We start from the raw sequence: 15,816 nt of genomic DNA on the forward strand, positions 1-15,816 counted from the left end.
CAGCCTTGGGAAAAACGTTGGAAATTGTATTTTTTCGGGTGACAGCACCCTCATTCATGCCGTAAGTGAATTTGAATTTTCGATGAATCGATGGATGAATGAATGAATTAAAAAATAATTTTTAACTCATTCTAATATGAAAATAAAGCGAGTTGATAAATCACAACGCTGCTTTTGATTTGGTTATTGTGCGTCTAATATTGAATTTGCAGTGGACCTACGGTCTGAATTTGCAACATTTTTCTCTCTGTGAATAAATAAAGTGTCCACTCCACTCAACAAAAAGTACTCCGTGAGAGAGTCGTGAGAGAGCAAACTGACAAGTAAACAAAGAAAAAATTGAAAAAATTCAATTTTGTCTCTCACACGGAGTACGTTTTTGGGAAAAGGAAACTAATGTCTAGTTTCCTCTTACTAAAAAAGTACTCCGTGTGAGAGACAAAATTGAATTTTTTCAATTTTTTTTTGTTTATTTGACAGTTCGCTCTCTTACGGAGTACTTTTTGATGAATGGAATGGACGTTTAAGCATATAATAACTATTTCAATAGTTTATCAATGTTTCATGAAGCTGGTTCATTTGTTAGAGAATAGTTTTTCGTGCGTACATTAAGAGCTTCATAGAAGGACCTAAAGAGAGTAATCAGAAACTACCAACTTATATCGAATGGGGAGGACTTTTTCTCTTCAGATGAATTCACAGTCATCCGTTTTGTCTCTGTGTACGTGACAGTAGATCACTAAAATGACCGCTGGCGTGACGATCGACGGTTCGGTTTTGTGTGCACACCAACTTTGCTTCTAAGGGAATTCCCCGTATTTAGTTCATTTGCATTCATTTCAAAGAATTGGACGCACTCACTTATTCATTACTATGTTAAATTGTGAAGTTGGTTTCGATTAGTTTGCACACTTTTCCCCACCATTCCTCACGTTTCCGTCATCAGTTTCACCAAACGAAGAGATCTGTTGACGCAGTTGACACTTCCCATAACTGTGAATTCAACTTTAGTTACACAAATCCTAGCAGAGCAAATCAACACTACACACTACGATTTCTTTCAAATGTTCGCAGAATAATTTTCGAAATTCTAAGAAAGAATCTCGTGATTCAGTTCAGATCGACATTAAAATCAAATTTTTCCGCCATTTCTGTTGTGGAATTAAAATTAATTTCGAAATGTTCTTTTCTCTTCGGCGCAGTGTGCAACAGCTGATGGTGATACTATTTCTCCTGTCAAAAAACGCGCGCGCATCACATTATAACTGACTGTTTATCTTCACTCTTCTAAGCGACTGTAATTCCAGTGAAATTTTGAATTGAATCTAATTTAGCCCTAACAATGCACGCATTCCTTAAAAATAGCAAAGGCTTGTCGAAGGATAAGACAAAGTCCAATCAAGAATCATCGACCGTCAATCGAAAGAAAACACCGGCTCCGTGGGTCGAGAAATAGTAAGGAAAATTGGAAATAATTGTCGAAGTGACAGCGAGTTCACAATGTTTGTGTTTACAGTCGCCCAAAGTCGGTTGACGATGTTGTGGAACAAGGTGAAGTGGTGGCTGTATTAAAACAATGTCTAAGTGGAGCGGATCTACCCAATTTACTTCTCTACGGACCACCAGGTATGTTTACGAAGCCGATTCGGTTCATAAATTTCTGATCGACGATTTGTATAACTAGGCACCGGTAAGACGAGTACCATCTTGGCTGCTGCACGACAGTTATTCGGCGATATTTACAAAGACCGAATATTGGAATTGAATGCTTCGGATGAGCGAGGTATAAATGTTGTTCGTACCAAAGTGAAGAACTTTGCACAATTAACTGCCAGCGCAACACGACCTGAGTAAGTTTCATCGAAGGATCAATAGAATCAAATGCAACGAACTAACGAGACTTCCACAATTCCAGCGGCGAACCTTGTCCACCTTTTAAAATAATCATTTTGGACGAGGCTGATTCAATGACCCATGCCGCCCAGGCCGCCCTTCGTCGTACCATGGAAAAGGAGAGTCGCACGACAAGATTTTGTCTGGTCTGCAATTATGTGTCCCGAATCATACAGCCGATTACGTCCCGTTGCACCAAATTTCGATTCAAATCGCTGAGCGAGCAACGAATTATCGAACGGCTCCAATTCATATGCAAAGAGGAATCGGTTTCCGTCGACGACGATGTTTACAAAAATATTGTCGACATTTCGGGCGGTGATTTGCGCCGGGCTATCACAATGCTGCAGTCGGTCTATCGCCTGAAAGGTGGCCAATCCGTTCAGATCACCGCCGGCGATATACTGGAAATATCCGGCGTCATACCGAATCGATATCTGGATGAATTGTTGGGCATCTGCCGGTCGGGAAATTATACGAATCTGGAGAAGTATGTGGAGGATATTATCAACGAAGCGTTCAGCATTGGCCAGCTGTTCGATCAGTTGTGCGACTTTATCATTCAGCATCCGGACATAAGCAACAAGCAGAAGAGTGTCATTTGCGATACGTTGGGTAAATGTTGTTTTCGTCTGGAGGACGGTGGTTCGGAGTATCTTCAAATAATGGATCTCGGATGTACGATCATCAAGGCAATGCAATTGTCAGCGTAGCACTGCAGGATTCACGGTTCGTACATTACGTTGTTCTATGATGATTTTTCGAAATAAAAAAAAAACATTTTTCCAACAGAAATTTCGTTTTTTATGCAGTGCAACCTGCGACAATTCTATTTAACTCATTTATTTCCATCACCAGAAATCTTAAGACGCCTAAGCTAAAATTGTCGCCTACGTTTGATTTCTTTTCATCAGAATCCTTTTCGAAAAATGTACGACCGCAATAACGACCGAGAATTTGTTAGTTTTAAATAAAAATTAGTTTTTGTTGTTGTCATTTAACCGGCACTGAGAAAAGCGAGCATAAACTGCTCACGTTTCTCAGATCTAGGGATGGGAGGCGTTCAAAATTATCGATAATACCAATCGAAAGAAATTATCGATAATCGATTAATCATATCGTTATCGATAATTTAATAATTATCGATAATTATCAAAATATCGATATTTTGATATTTATCTGAAAATTCATGATAATATACCGATATATCGGAATATATCGATAAATATCGGATTTTCGGACCGAAATATCGATATATCGAATTATCGATATCTTGATAACTATCAAAATATCAATAATTATCGATTATCGATATTTTTTTGATAATTTTCGATAAAAACAAGGCATCAGAACAGTCGGAGCGTTTGCTGCGACTTAGCTCCGTACGACCCGTAATCCTATTTAAAACTAAAACTGTTCATTTTTAAAATTGCGCATAGCGCAATTACGAAAGCCCGTACGAACTACCTTTCAAATAAAACCAACAATTTACGACATTATTTTAGAAACCCAAAATTTTTTTCCATTGGGTATTCAATTATCTCTCAAATGAAACAAAAACTAGCAAAATCGGATGAGATTTACTCGATTTATGTGCAAAAAACACTTAGGGCCGAGTAGCGGCCTTAGTCCAAGGGCCCAAATTTGAAACTTTTTTTGCCATCATTCTATTCGGCATTCAATTATCTCTCAAATGAAACAAAAACTAGCAAAATCGGATGAGATTTACTCGATTTATGTGCAAAAAACACTTAGGGCCGAGTAGCGGCCTTAGTCCAAGGGCCCAAATTTGAAACTTTTTTTGCCATCATTCTATTCGGCATTCAATTATCTCTCAAATAAAACAAAATCTAGCAAAATCGGATGAGATTTACTCGATTTATGTGCAAAAAACACTTAGGGCCGAGTAACGACCTTTGAGCCCTCCCAACAAGCCCACGTTGCATCTTACCCAAAAACAATGTTCAGCAACTTTGTTCTACTCGTCAATACCTTTCATTTGATATATCACAAGCAGCCATTGCGTGCGAATTTCGGTGGATATCGTCGAAAGACTGAAAAACACCTATAGGGCCCTAGCTCTGGATGGGCCGACCCTACCATGCCCATTTTCGAACTTGACCTTACTTTTGTCGATACCAATCGGGGAAAAAAAGAATTTTCAAAAAAGGTTGTGATTTACTCAAGCTAGAGGGGTCACAGACGGACGGACGGACATTTTTTTTATTGCGGATTCGTCATCTATTAACATAACCAAATGCTTTGCCCTTACTGTCTGCTTCCAATTCGACGTGTTACAAACGGCATATTAATCTTATAAGCCCCCAGTACTTCGTACGGGGCTAAAAATCGATAATTATCGATTATCAATAATTGATAATTACCGATAATCATTTTCATTATCGCCCATGCCTACTCAGATCTGGTCAAACTGCTGCAACCAAATGTATTTTCTGTTGAAAGCTAACACATTCGTGGTCGTTATTGCGTTCGTACATTTCTGAAAAGGATTCTGGTGGAAAGACATCATCAAAAGTAAACAAAAATCCAGTATTTAAAAAACGCCCGAATGTATGTTTCTCTTCAAAGCACCAATACCTCTTAAGAGCAACAAACCCTTTGCAAATTTGTAGCCTACGGAAAAATATTCGCTTTTTAAACCAAAATCATGCCCGCACGTTATTAAGCGGGCGTGACGCAAGTCCACTACCAAAAATGTTTTTTTAAAAAAAATTGAGGACGGCGGAGCATATTTACAGTTCTTTTTTAGAATTGAAAGCCCGAAAAAGGATGCGACTCCAAAATTATCATCAAAATAACAATAATTTAGCCATGTGTACATTCGTCTGAACCCACTTGGATAAATCTTTGCAGATTGTGTAACTTTATGTCTGCACACGTTTCTCTAAATGGATCAAGTTTTCACCAACAAAGCAATTTTTCTTTTTAAAAGTAGCACATTTTTGCGTGCTTAAATAGTTTTACTTGTTCAAAAAAAAAAAAAAAACGGTTCAGAGAGATCATCAAAAAACGAATATTTTTCCGCCCAAAAGTCGGCTACAAATTCCCAAAGGGTCCATTGCTCTTAATAAGCTAACGGAAAAAGAAAACCTAGCAAGACCGACGTCACAGTAGCTATTTTGATAACATGTGCCTAAATTTTGCGTAATAGATGTTAAAATTGTCAACCCGAGGCGAAGACGAGGTTCACAACACATCGTATCACTTCGTTCGGGCTACAACTAACGAAAATGCCTAAAAACTACTGTTCACAACATAAAAGCAAATAGCTATTTGTGGAACATTGCTGTTCATTATGTTTATAAACGACTTGTTATCTTCGCTGCCATCCTGCACAGGTTTTGCAGATGACCTGAAGTTGTTTAGAGCGATAAGTACGTCTTACGATTGTCAAATGCTTCAAGATGACATTGGGACGGTGGTTAAATGGTGTAAGGAAAATAATATGGTTCTCAATGTTGAAAAGTGTGCAGTTATGTCAACTACTCACAGTCTAAACAAAATATCGTTTCCTTACACTATTGATGGAGTAGTGCTGGAAAGAGTATCATTAAAGAAAGACCTTGGAGTTATTATGAATGACAAATTGTCGTTTACTGATCACATTGATCACATGGTTCGTAAGTCCTATAAGACACTTGGCTTTATATTCCGCTGTGGAAAATACTTTACTAACCAATCCAGTCTACGTCTTTTATACCCATCTCTCATCAGAAGCCGGCTTGAATATTGTTCGTCGGTCTGGAGTCCGTTTTATCATGATGCGGTGCAACAGGTTGAGAGAGTCCAAAAGAAATTTACTCGTATGTTTCATTTCAAATTTGGTATTGGAAACCCGAGACCTCCTTATAATGAGCGTTTGAAACATCTGAAACTTCAATCGTTGGAGACACGTCGACTGAATGGTGATGAAGTTATGCTATACAAGCTAATACATAATCATGTGGACTCAGTGCATTCTCAGCGTCTTTCTTTTCGGCAACCAGTTAGGACAACGAGACAATCAGATGTGTTTTATCTTCCGAGGATGGTCACCAATTATCAATCAAATTCACCGCTATATAGGATTCAATGAAACCATGACACGTTCTTCAGTGACCTTGACATTTTCAATAGCTCATCAATGGCATTTAATGGATCAGTGAAAGATCATTTTGTTTGGTAGTCTCATTATTTCAATTATTTTTTATGTACGGATTGTGTTCTTTTTTTCTTTTAACTTTAATTTTTTTTTCTAATCAATGATTGTAGATTTTTTCTATTGTTTGTTTTTTGTAATAGACTGAATTGTTATTGGGCTCTGGCCTGTTATTTGGTCTTTAAACGAAAATAAATAGATAAAATAAATAAAACATAGTTTTTCGCAAGGTAAATGTAGTGAGGGTAAATCGTAGTCAACAATTTAAAAAAAAAGATGTCATTGGCATCGAACGCATCGAACTTATATGCTAGGCCGCGCGTCTAAATGGCATTATCTCCTCACTATATTTACCTTGGGTTTTCGTCCGAACTAGTGTAACAGTTTGTTTTTGTGGATTTGCATTACTTTTACTTTGGTAATACCAGACTAAACATTGGTGATTTTTAATTCTTTCGGTTGCCCTGCATGAAGCGTTACAAAAAAAACTGTAAAAACGGTACAAATTTCGAATTTCCATTCGAATTAGGATGTTGCTACAAAGGTTTTAATCTTGGATTGTTGCAAGGCTATAGACCGTTCGAACCCGTGCCTATCGATCACAACATTTTGATTGTAGGCAATCACACAGCTATTGTAGGTAATCACAACTACAGCTCTGATAGCAAGTAGAAAAATACAGCTGTGACAGTTACGGGCCGAAATATTTTCTGTGACAGCTGTAGTTTTTGAGAAAATACAGCTGGAGACAGATCGCAGCTGTAGCATAGGTAACTACTTTTTCCTCAGATAAGATCGCCATTTTATTAGATACGCGGGGACACACAAAACAGAATTCACCTACTATGAAATTGTCAAATTTGAAAATCTGTCTTCTACGAAAATGTCAAATTTTGTGTGTGTCACCCGCGTGTCTGTGTCTGCGAGACCTCCCCAAAGTTTACAGCCTTGGGATCGTTGTACTTCAGGTCCTTAGTCAAGTAAGGTTTGGCCGTTTTTGCTAATTGACGCCGTAAGTGCGGTCGAAATTCAAAATGGAAAGTGCGTGATACTTTCAAACGCAGCGTCATTTTCATACAATGAAGCGTTGAAATTTACTTTTCGGTTCACTTTTTCGTCGAATCGTTCACTTAAAATTCAAATTTTAGGCACACTTACGGCGTGAATTGTAATATTTGAACGTGAGGTAAAGTTAACTTTACGTCATAAAGCCAAAACTTTATCTCAAATTTTTGAATAAAATATCTTACTTGAACTTGACAATGTACAGAGAGAACCGAAAATGAGAATAAAATGTCCTACATGTCCTACCATAGGTTTGTTCCAAGTAACTGTAAACACGAATTTTGACAACCCGAACAACGACGATTTCATCCACAGCAAAGTCGCTTACGTGATATTTCATACAAATACAGCCATGTCACCTACGCGATTTACACAGAAATATTATTGAGGTTATGGTTCTGTGGATGAAATTTGACAATTCATACAGCCTTGGAACAAACCTATGGGACCCGAAATTTTGAGCGAGACCACTGCTTTATTATAAGAAAATAATTGTTCAACCACACAGGTATAGAAAAACGACTTTTTATTAAATCTGAAATGAAAATACACAAAACTCACATCAAAAAACAACGGTCGGCTACATTATGACATGGCTCCGATTCCTCTTTGTGTATGGGTTCTAAAAACTCACAGTCCTCCTGACAGTCTTTTCAATATATAAAAAAAGTCACACAAAACCAACGCACTCCAAGAACAAGCAGAATTAAATAAGAGGCCTCCACGACCAGTAGTCCAAAATTCTCTTATAAATTCATTTTTTTTATGTTGGTAGTTGGTATAGGCCACTGCGTTACGGATGTTCCACCATACAAAATAAGAGGCCATGACCATTAAAAAAAATCTGATCTTGTGTCTGTTATTGGAGTTGACCACAACACTGCTACTAGCATGAGCACTGAATTGAAAAGTGTCAAATTTGGAGGTTTTAGTGATACGAGCTACAACTAAAGATTGTTTGTATTGTATATGTTTTACCTAATACAAAGAAAGCAAGTCATCTATCTTTATACAACAGAAACGCATTGCCGAGATTTCATCAGCCTCCTAATATTTTGTATGTTCATGCTAGAAGCAGGGCTGTGAGTTGACAAAACTATAAAAAAATCGCAGAATTGTTCTACTTTTTATGAAGAACGTTATAAATTATAAAAATATTTTCATTTTCCCGACTGATCAATACATTCTTCGGGTCTCTACCGATAGGTATCAATGGAAAGGAGAGACTGGAGAGACTGGGGATGGAATCTTCAATATCTTCAATGTCATTGGTTGCTGGTGTCGAAGAGATTTCGAAGCGAAAAACCAAATACTGATTTTCGATGCTTAGCGCATCCATGCGAACATCTTCCGACCTCGTTTGGGCGCATTTTTGGCAGCACTCTTTAAAAAAAAATGACTGTTTATTTACGAAGTTATTCAACTTTAAGTTTACAAATTCCTTTTTTTACCATCTGCTACCGATTTCAAACTACGTAAATTGACTGGTTGGCAAATAAAATTTTTTGGTTCTGTTTCTAAACTAAAAAATATTTGCTTTCGAACAATGTTATCGAATGTTTCTTTTTTATGAAAATTGTTTTTATTTATTGAGCGAGCCAACTGATTCAATATTCATAGCACAAATTCATCTGATATGTTCATTAATGTCAAATTGATCGCTGAAATTTTTATTGTTTCGGTGGAAAGTACTGACACCATTCTCACACACAATGGGACAAGTGGGTTGTAGAGGCGCCACATTTTTTTCATAGTACTTCCTTCTCTGCTGGTTATTTTCATGTGAGTCAACTTCACATTTGTCATTGCAGAACAAATGTCACCAAATGAAGTTGGTTCACTTGAAAATAAGCGCAGTAATTTTATGACAGAATGTACGAAAATATGGGAAAACTCCATCATTTCTTCTTAGTTTCTGAACATCATTCTTCTATATGAGCGATATAGACTGTTGTGATCAGAGCGAGAGAACCGAAGACTAGTTAATTATAACTTGCCTTGGGGTACTTGTCAAAATATTGCTTTCTCTTTCAACATGTTACGTTGAGAGCGAGAGGACCGAAGACCAGTCTATTATAAGTTGTCTTGAGGAAGCTTGGTAAACGTATGAAAGAGCAGACTGGAGAGAAGCGCTCTCTGGATTATTTGCTGCAACGAATTTCGATAGCTATACAACGTCGTAACTCAGTCAGTGTGGTCAGTGTCCGAGATACATTTAACGATGGACATGACTTTAATGTTTTCAATTAAAATGATTAAAATTATGTGATATTAATGTGATGTAAACGATGCAATATTTTGAATAAAACTTTCATAGAAAAAAAAAAAGTTGTCTTGGGGTACTTGTCAAAATATTTCTTTCTCTTTCATCATAACACTCTATGCAGACATACAGCCTATAATAAAATTGTCATACGATTTGAGAGATGGATAAGCTTTAGTGATAAGAGAATTATACTTGTGAAAAGGCTCAGTTCTCAACTGTTTTTGGTTGGAAATGTGGTTTTAACGGCCAAAACAATATTCATAATGAAAAACATGATTTATTTATCGTTTATGGAAGATCACTTTTCCATGTATGTCGAAAATGGCTAATTTTTACTCATTCTCATGGCGATCACTCGACCGCATTTAAAACTTTTCTCAAAATGTTTTTACTTCTTTTGGTTCCCTATCAACGTAGCTTTAAAATAAGCTATTGTGCGACGAAATTTAAACTCATTTTGTGGAAAAAATCAGCAAAACAAAAATATCGCAAATCTGCGAAATTTCTTTACCAGGAAATAGTATGTTACATACCAAGGATCAAAAAGGCTTCGCGTCGCTCCATCCCTGGACGTTTTCACCACCGTGGTCTAAAACACACCTTTTTGATCCGTGGTTTGTATACTATTTTTCTTCCTGGAGTACCAAAGTCACATTCCGAACAAAACATAACAACAAAACTGAACAACATACCGGTGCAAAAGCATTCCATATTAATGCCGAATGTAATCCGTATGAATGCCTAAAGAAGTCCGTTCCGTGTGCATGTATTCTCACAAATGTCGAAAAATAAGCAATCTGTAGGAATGCCGAAAGACATCCGAATGAATGCCGAAAGCAGTCCGTATGAATGCTGAAAGCAATCCTTATGAACGCATTGTCACAAAACACTAAAAACATTACATTCGCGTACATACAACAACTTGACACATTTGGGAAAGAATAAAGATAGGATCGAAAATGACATAAGCGGGAATGAAAATTGAGAGAAAATAGTAGGGGAGAATGTTGCTCTTTCGGTACTAAATTTGGTGAGTGAATGTGACGGTTTTGGTACTACAGGAAGAAAAAGTATTTTTCCTCACAAAAAGGATGTGTCTTTTGGGTTTGTTTATTAGAGTAGACCCTGTACCCTGTACATTAAAACCGTTTTACCAACAATTCACTTTTTGGCATAGACAAGAAAGCCTTAGAGTGTCGATACCTCGAAACTTTCAAAAAATTGTCTCGGACAAAGCATAGAACATTTTTGAAAAGATTTTCTTTGGTCTTAAAATTTTCTTTAGACTTCACTGAGTCGGATCAGCTAGGTCCAGAAGCTTGGATGGAAAATATTCAAAAATCGATCGACCCCATCATGTCCGGAGCGTTAGCGGAGGACTTGACGCAGTCTAACTTCCAAAAAAAGAACGAAGAAAATTTTTTGAGATGCGGCAACTATATATAGGCGAGAATTTAAGTTTCTTTCCTTTGGCCTGTATCACCACAAATCCTATTCTATCTTATTCGCGCTTCAAATACGAGCAAAACGAGCTATTACTCGACTATGTAGCTTTAAAATTACCGTAGATACATCGTTTTGAAATTGGCACTTTTCATAGAAAATACACCAAATTGACTTTTCCCAAACAATCAAAATCTTTCAACTTACTCTGTATGTTTCTATATCTATCTATCTAACTATCTATCTATCTATCTATCTATCTGTCTATCGACGGACGATCTCGGAAACTAGTCAGCCAATCTCCATGAAATTTTGCAGGAACCTCAGGGTAAAAATGAAATTGTGATACTCCATTACCCCAGGAAAAACCAGAATTTTGTTTTATTGGTCTCGAAGTGGTTTCTGAGTGTGGTTTTCGAGGGTCGGGAACGCGTTTTCGGCTGTAGCTTAGCTGTATTAAAACCTACAGAGGCGTGCGACCCATCAAATGAAAGGTATTCGTAACACGATTCGACCAAAAAAATAATTAAAAAAATCGGGTCAGATTCGTTTGAGCTAGAGTGATTAGAGTGACCAAATTTTGAGCTACTCGAGTGTAGGATGAAGGGACTAATATTTTTTTGGGTTATGAAAGATAGAGAGTTACTTTCTTCGGCAAAGTCTCCGAGTTTTACGAGTAGAACAGAGGGGCATATGTGAAAAATGTCGAAAGTTGGAAATGGGTGGGTCAATTATGTTTTTAGAGGTATTTCTTGAATGGTGGCAGATAGAGAGTTACTTTCTTCGGCAAAGTCTCAGAGTTTTACGAGTAGAACAGAGGGGCATATGTGAAAAATGTCGAAAGTTGGAAATGGGTGGGTCAATTATGTTTTTAGAGGTATTTCTTGAATGGTGGCAGATAGAGAGTTACTTTCTTCGGCAAAGTCTCAGAGTTTTACGAGTAGAACAGAGGGGCATATGTGAAAAATGTCGAAAGTTGGAAATGGGTGGGTCAATTATGTTTTTAGAGGTATTTCTTGAATGGTGGCAGATAGAGAGTTACTTTCTTCGGCAAAGTCTCAGAGTTTTACGAGTAGAAAAGTAGGGCATTTGTAAAAAATGTCGAAAGTTGGAAATGGGTGGGTCAATTATGTTTTTAGAGGTATTTCTTGAATGGTGGCAGATAGAGAGTTACTTTCTTCGGCAAAGTCTCAGAGTTTTACGAGTAGAACAGAGGGGCATATGTGAAAAATGTCGAAAGTTGGAAATGGGTGGGTCAATTATGTTTTTAGAGGTATTTCTTGAATGGTGGCAGATAGAGAGTTACTTTCTTCGGCAAAGTCTCAGAGTTTTACGAGTAGAACAGAGGGGCATATGTGAAAAATGTCGAAAGTTGGAAATGGGTGGGTCAATTATGTTTTTAGAGGTATTTCTTGAATGGTGGCAGACAGATAGTTACTTTCTTCGGCAAAGTCGCAGAGTTTTACGAGTAGAAAAGAAGGGCATTTGTGAAAAATGTCGAAAGTTGGGAATGGGTGGGTCAATTGGGGTTTTGGAGATATATCTTGAATGGTGGCAGATAGAGAATTACTTTCTTCGTCAAATTTTCGAATTTCGTCAAATTTTCGATTTTCGTCAAATTTCGAATTTCGTCAAATTTTCGATTTTCGTCAAATTTTCGATTTTCGACAAATTTTCGAATTTCGTCAAATTTTCGAATTTCGTCAAATTTTCGAATTTCGTCAAATTTTCAAATTTTGCCAAATTTCCGAATTTCTGTTATAAACTGTTATAAAAAGCAGTGTTGACTAAACTTCTAAAACGACTGATATCCCAACAAAAATCTCTTCGAGAAAAGTGTGACGCAGTCTTTGAAGTACAATTTCTAAAATGAATGATATCGCTAGAGTTGTGAAAGCCAGCTTGTTTGAACTAAAATTGGGTGCAAAATTTAATATTTGCGTAACGAAGCTGAAAGCGTCAACTCTAGCGATATCATTCATTTTAGAAATTGTACTTCAAAGACTGCGTCACACTTTTCTCGAAGAGATTTTTGTTGGGATTACACACTAAGGAAAACAAGAAATTTGGTTTAGGTTTCAAAAGCACGTAAAATCTATATACATAACTAGGGATCAACCTAGGGATCGCCTCGGATCAACAAAATTCACACGAACACTCTACTTTTCAACTTTTTATCCATTATCATTATTATGTAGATAACTATTATTTAAGTGATCAGCCAGGTGTATCACTCAATAAATAACTTATTATTTGCTGTTGTTGCTACGTAGACGTAATACTCGTGCACGAAATGGGTATAAATATCGTGCCACTTTGTCATCAATTCAGTCAAAATTATTCTGACCTAAAAAAAAGAGTCGAAGTCGGTTTCTGTAAAAATGAAGTTTTTGATTGCTGTAACACTTTTGTTGTTAATTGCTGTAGGCTTTGTTGTTTTCAATATTTTTCTTTTCTTTCTAATTTTCTCTTCCACTGAAGAATATCAATGGGCAAGGTGAAAATCCTACAGGAGAGAATTGTGAATCAGTAACATGTGAAGACCCAGGACAATGTCAGTATGGCCGAAAACCAATTTTCCCAGACGGTGGATGCTGCCGCTCATGTCTACCTGATTGTACAAAATTGTTTCCGGATGGATGTCCGATTCCTAAGTGTGAGTATGGTGCTGACGTAGATGTTTGTGGCTGTGACCTATGTTGGCCTGCACCTCGATAACTCAATAGTTCGTTGCTTGTTAATTTTGTTCCTTTGACGAGGGAGTGCTTTCGGCTCGGGATTTAATACCATTCGTCGACACAGGCAGTAATAAAAAATTATTTCAAATTTTTTTTTAGTTTCATTGCTCATGTAGAATCCAACAATATTACCACCAAATCTAACATTTATACAAAAATGACAAAACACGGGCCTTCCGACTCGCATCAACAAAAAATATCCCAGCGAGACAATAATGTTCTATTACCAAACTAATGTGTAAACAAGTCCGAGCAAAATCCACATCGTAGCGAAATGAAGCCGGTGAATGTTCGTACCGTCGTTACGACACTGAGTAAAATCCGGCAGGCCATTATGAGGAAGGCTGGCTGAAGGTAAATACCATGGTAGATCTTCACCCAATAGTTCCGTCGAACCAAACACACGTGACCATTCCGTCTGCGTTATATCATAGAACCGATTGTAATTTCCATCACTCTGCAGAATATCCCTCGAGACATCAATCAATTTCGAACTGAGCATAGCCACAACGGTGGTAATTTTCGAATCCCATGTTATCACCGGAGAAATCGTTCGGCCATTCACGTGTGTCGCTTCCGTACTTCCATATGAATTTTGCATCGCCGAACCTTTTAACATATGCAAATACCATGCCAAGCCAATCGATTCATTTGCCATAATTACCGGGTAACTGCCGTACGGTGTGACAATGTGATGATGTTGCACGATCTGTGACGCGGCTAACTGAATTCCACAAGCGCTATAGTAATCCACACTATACGTTCCGACTGCAGCACTACTTGCTACACTGGCGTACAGTCCGGGTATGCCGTATGCGGCTGAATGATAAACTCGAACCTTTTCGCCATTGATGAACAGTCGTCGTTGCAGGTCGATGTCTAGATAGGGAAGATAGAAATACTTCCATTGTTCGTGGCTCGAGAACCAATAGCCCTGTTGCACCGTCACCCGTTTCGGATCGATACTGTTCGATGGAGTTGTTGTGTTGTATTCAACTCGAACCAGTTTGGCCCGTTTGTTTATCCAAATTCGATTGCGCTCTTCTGTGGTCAAGTTGAATTGTGTCCAGGGTGCGTAGAAATCCATAAAATAGGCCATCAATTCGCCTGGACATCGTCAGAGATGAAACATTCATTTCGATGGAATTTATTTGCATTTTAAGTGATCATTTACCTTCATACGGATCGTCTAAGAAGCAATTTCCGTCGGTGACATAGTTGTTCGGATTGGTCATTTCGCTTTCATTCAACAAGTCGCGTATGATTGAAACGCATCGAATACCACCGTTTTTCGAGTCATAGAATACTGGTATGACCGTGCTGATCATTAGATATAGGCGCTGCTGATATCTGTCGGCCAAACTAAGCAAATTCTTCCTGCGTAACGCTTCAATGAGAATTTTAATACTCCAAATCAACTGGCTGTTGTCGAGACTAGGCACCCTCGATTCCCACCCATTCAATATATTCATTTCGGTACCGTTAGCCGCAAACCACGGTAAAAAACCACCGAAACCCGGATATCGCCGATGAAAATCATTGTACGAAGCGATTTTCCGCTCCAAAATCTCAACGACATTGTCTTGTGATGTGTTATCGAAAAACTGTTTCGCGTAGATGTCGTCCAGTAAGTACAGTGCGAGTATATTCACATGAAGTGCCTCTTTCGATGCCGCTGTCCAGTATTGTATGAGATCTTCGCGCACTTCACCGGTTTCGTAATCAATTTTATATCCGTCGTACGTTATGCCGGTTACGTTGTTATAACCGACACCGAATCCGAATTTTCCTTCCCATTTGCACATTTCCATTTTGAATTTATGCACGGCATCGTCACGATTCTGCACCAAATCGTCAACGGTATACAAGTCAGCGAAACGACAAGTGGATTGACCGCGCGAAGTTATGGCATTTTGAAGAATAATTAGAATGCAAATGGTGTACAGTTTTCGTAGAGACATCTTTGGTAACACACAGTTCATAGCGGACTAATCTCTTCGTTTCACATTGATTCTCATTATCAATATTGCTGGGGTAATCTTGCATGAGATAATAAAATCGTTTTCAAATTGTCTTTCGGAAAGGAACATCATCGTTTCGTATCTGTAATTGTTGAAGGTGCTATCTCGTAGTTAGACTTACATAAACACTTGAGCTATACACAGTGAAAACACGACAGAGTAAAGTTAACCAGGCAGGAGCGCTTGTTTGACTAGGGACCTGAATAATCTAGTAGCCCTTGATATTTTGCG

The 15,816-nt window shown here is 37.9% G+C and overlaps 2 protein-coding genes and 1 long non-coding RNA gene across 3 annotated transcripts; 2 read left to right on the forward strand and 1 right to left on the reverse strand.

Annotated features, from left to right (window-relative positions):
* Positions 1-1,222: 1,222 nt before the first annotated feature.
* Positions 1,223-2,702, forward strand: LOC119076103 (replication factor C subunit 4). The gene is made up of 4 exons (XM_037182762.1): positions 1,223-1,455; positions 1,517-1,626; positions 1,685-1,850; positions 1,916-2,702. Exons 1-4 carry the CDS (start codon positions 1,343-1,345, stop codon positions 2,604-2,606), a joined length of 1,080 nt encoding a protein of 359 aa, XP_037038657.1. The 5' UTR covers positions 1,223-1,342; the 3' UTR covers positions 2,607-2,702.
* Positions 2,703-13,160: 10,458 nt separating this feature from the next.
* Positions 13,161-13,653, forward strand: LOC119076182. The gene is made up of 2 exons (XR_005087552.1): positions 13,161-13,249; positions 13,308-13,653. It is a non-coding gene; the product is annotated as an uncharacterized LOC119076182 (long non-coding RNA).
* On the reverse strand, positions 13,646-15,566 carry LOC119076052. The gene is made up of 2 exons (XM_037182685.1): positions 14,739-15,566; positions 13,646-14,671 (listed from the first exon to the last, which is right to left on the reverse strand). The coding sequence occupies exons 1-2, from the start codon at positions 15,544-15,546 to the stop codon at positions 13,788-13,790; spliced, it is 1,692 nt and encodes a 563-aa protein (XP_037038580.1). The 5' UTR covers positions 15,547-15,566; the 3' UTR covers positions 13,646-13,787.
* Between the last annotated feature and the right edge of the window lie 250 nt (positions 15,567-15,816).

Source organism: Bradysia coprophila, unplaced genomic scaffold (genome assembly GCF_014529535.1).
Source record: "Bradysia coprophila strain Holo2 unplaced genomic scaffold, BU_Bcop_v1 contig_232, whole genome shotgun sequence".
Classification (NCBI taxonomy): Eukaryota; Metazoa; Arthropoda; class Insecta; order Diptera; family Sciaridae; genus Bradysia; species Bradysia coprophila.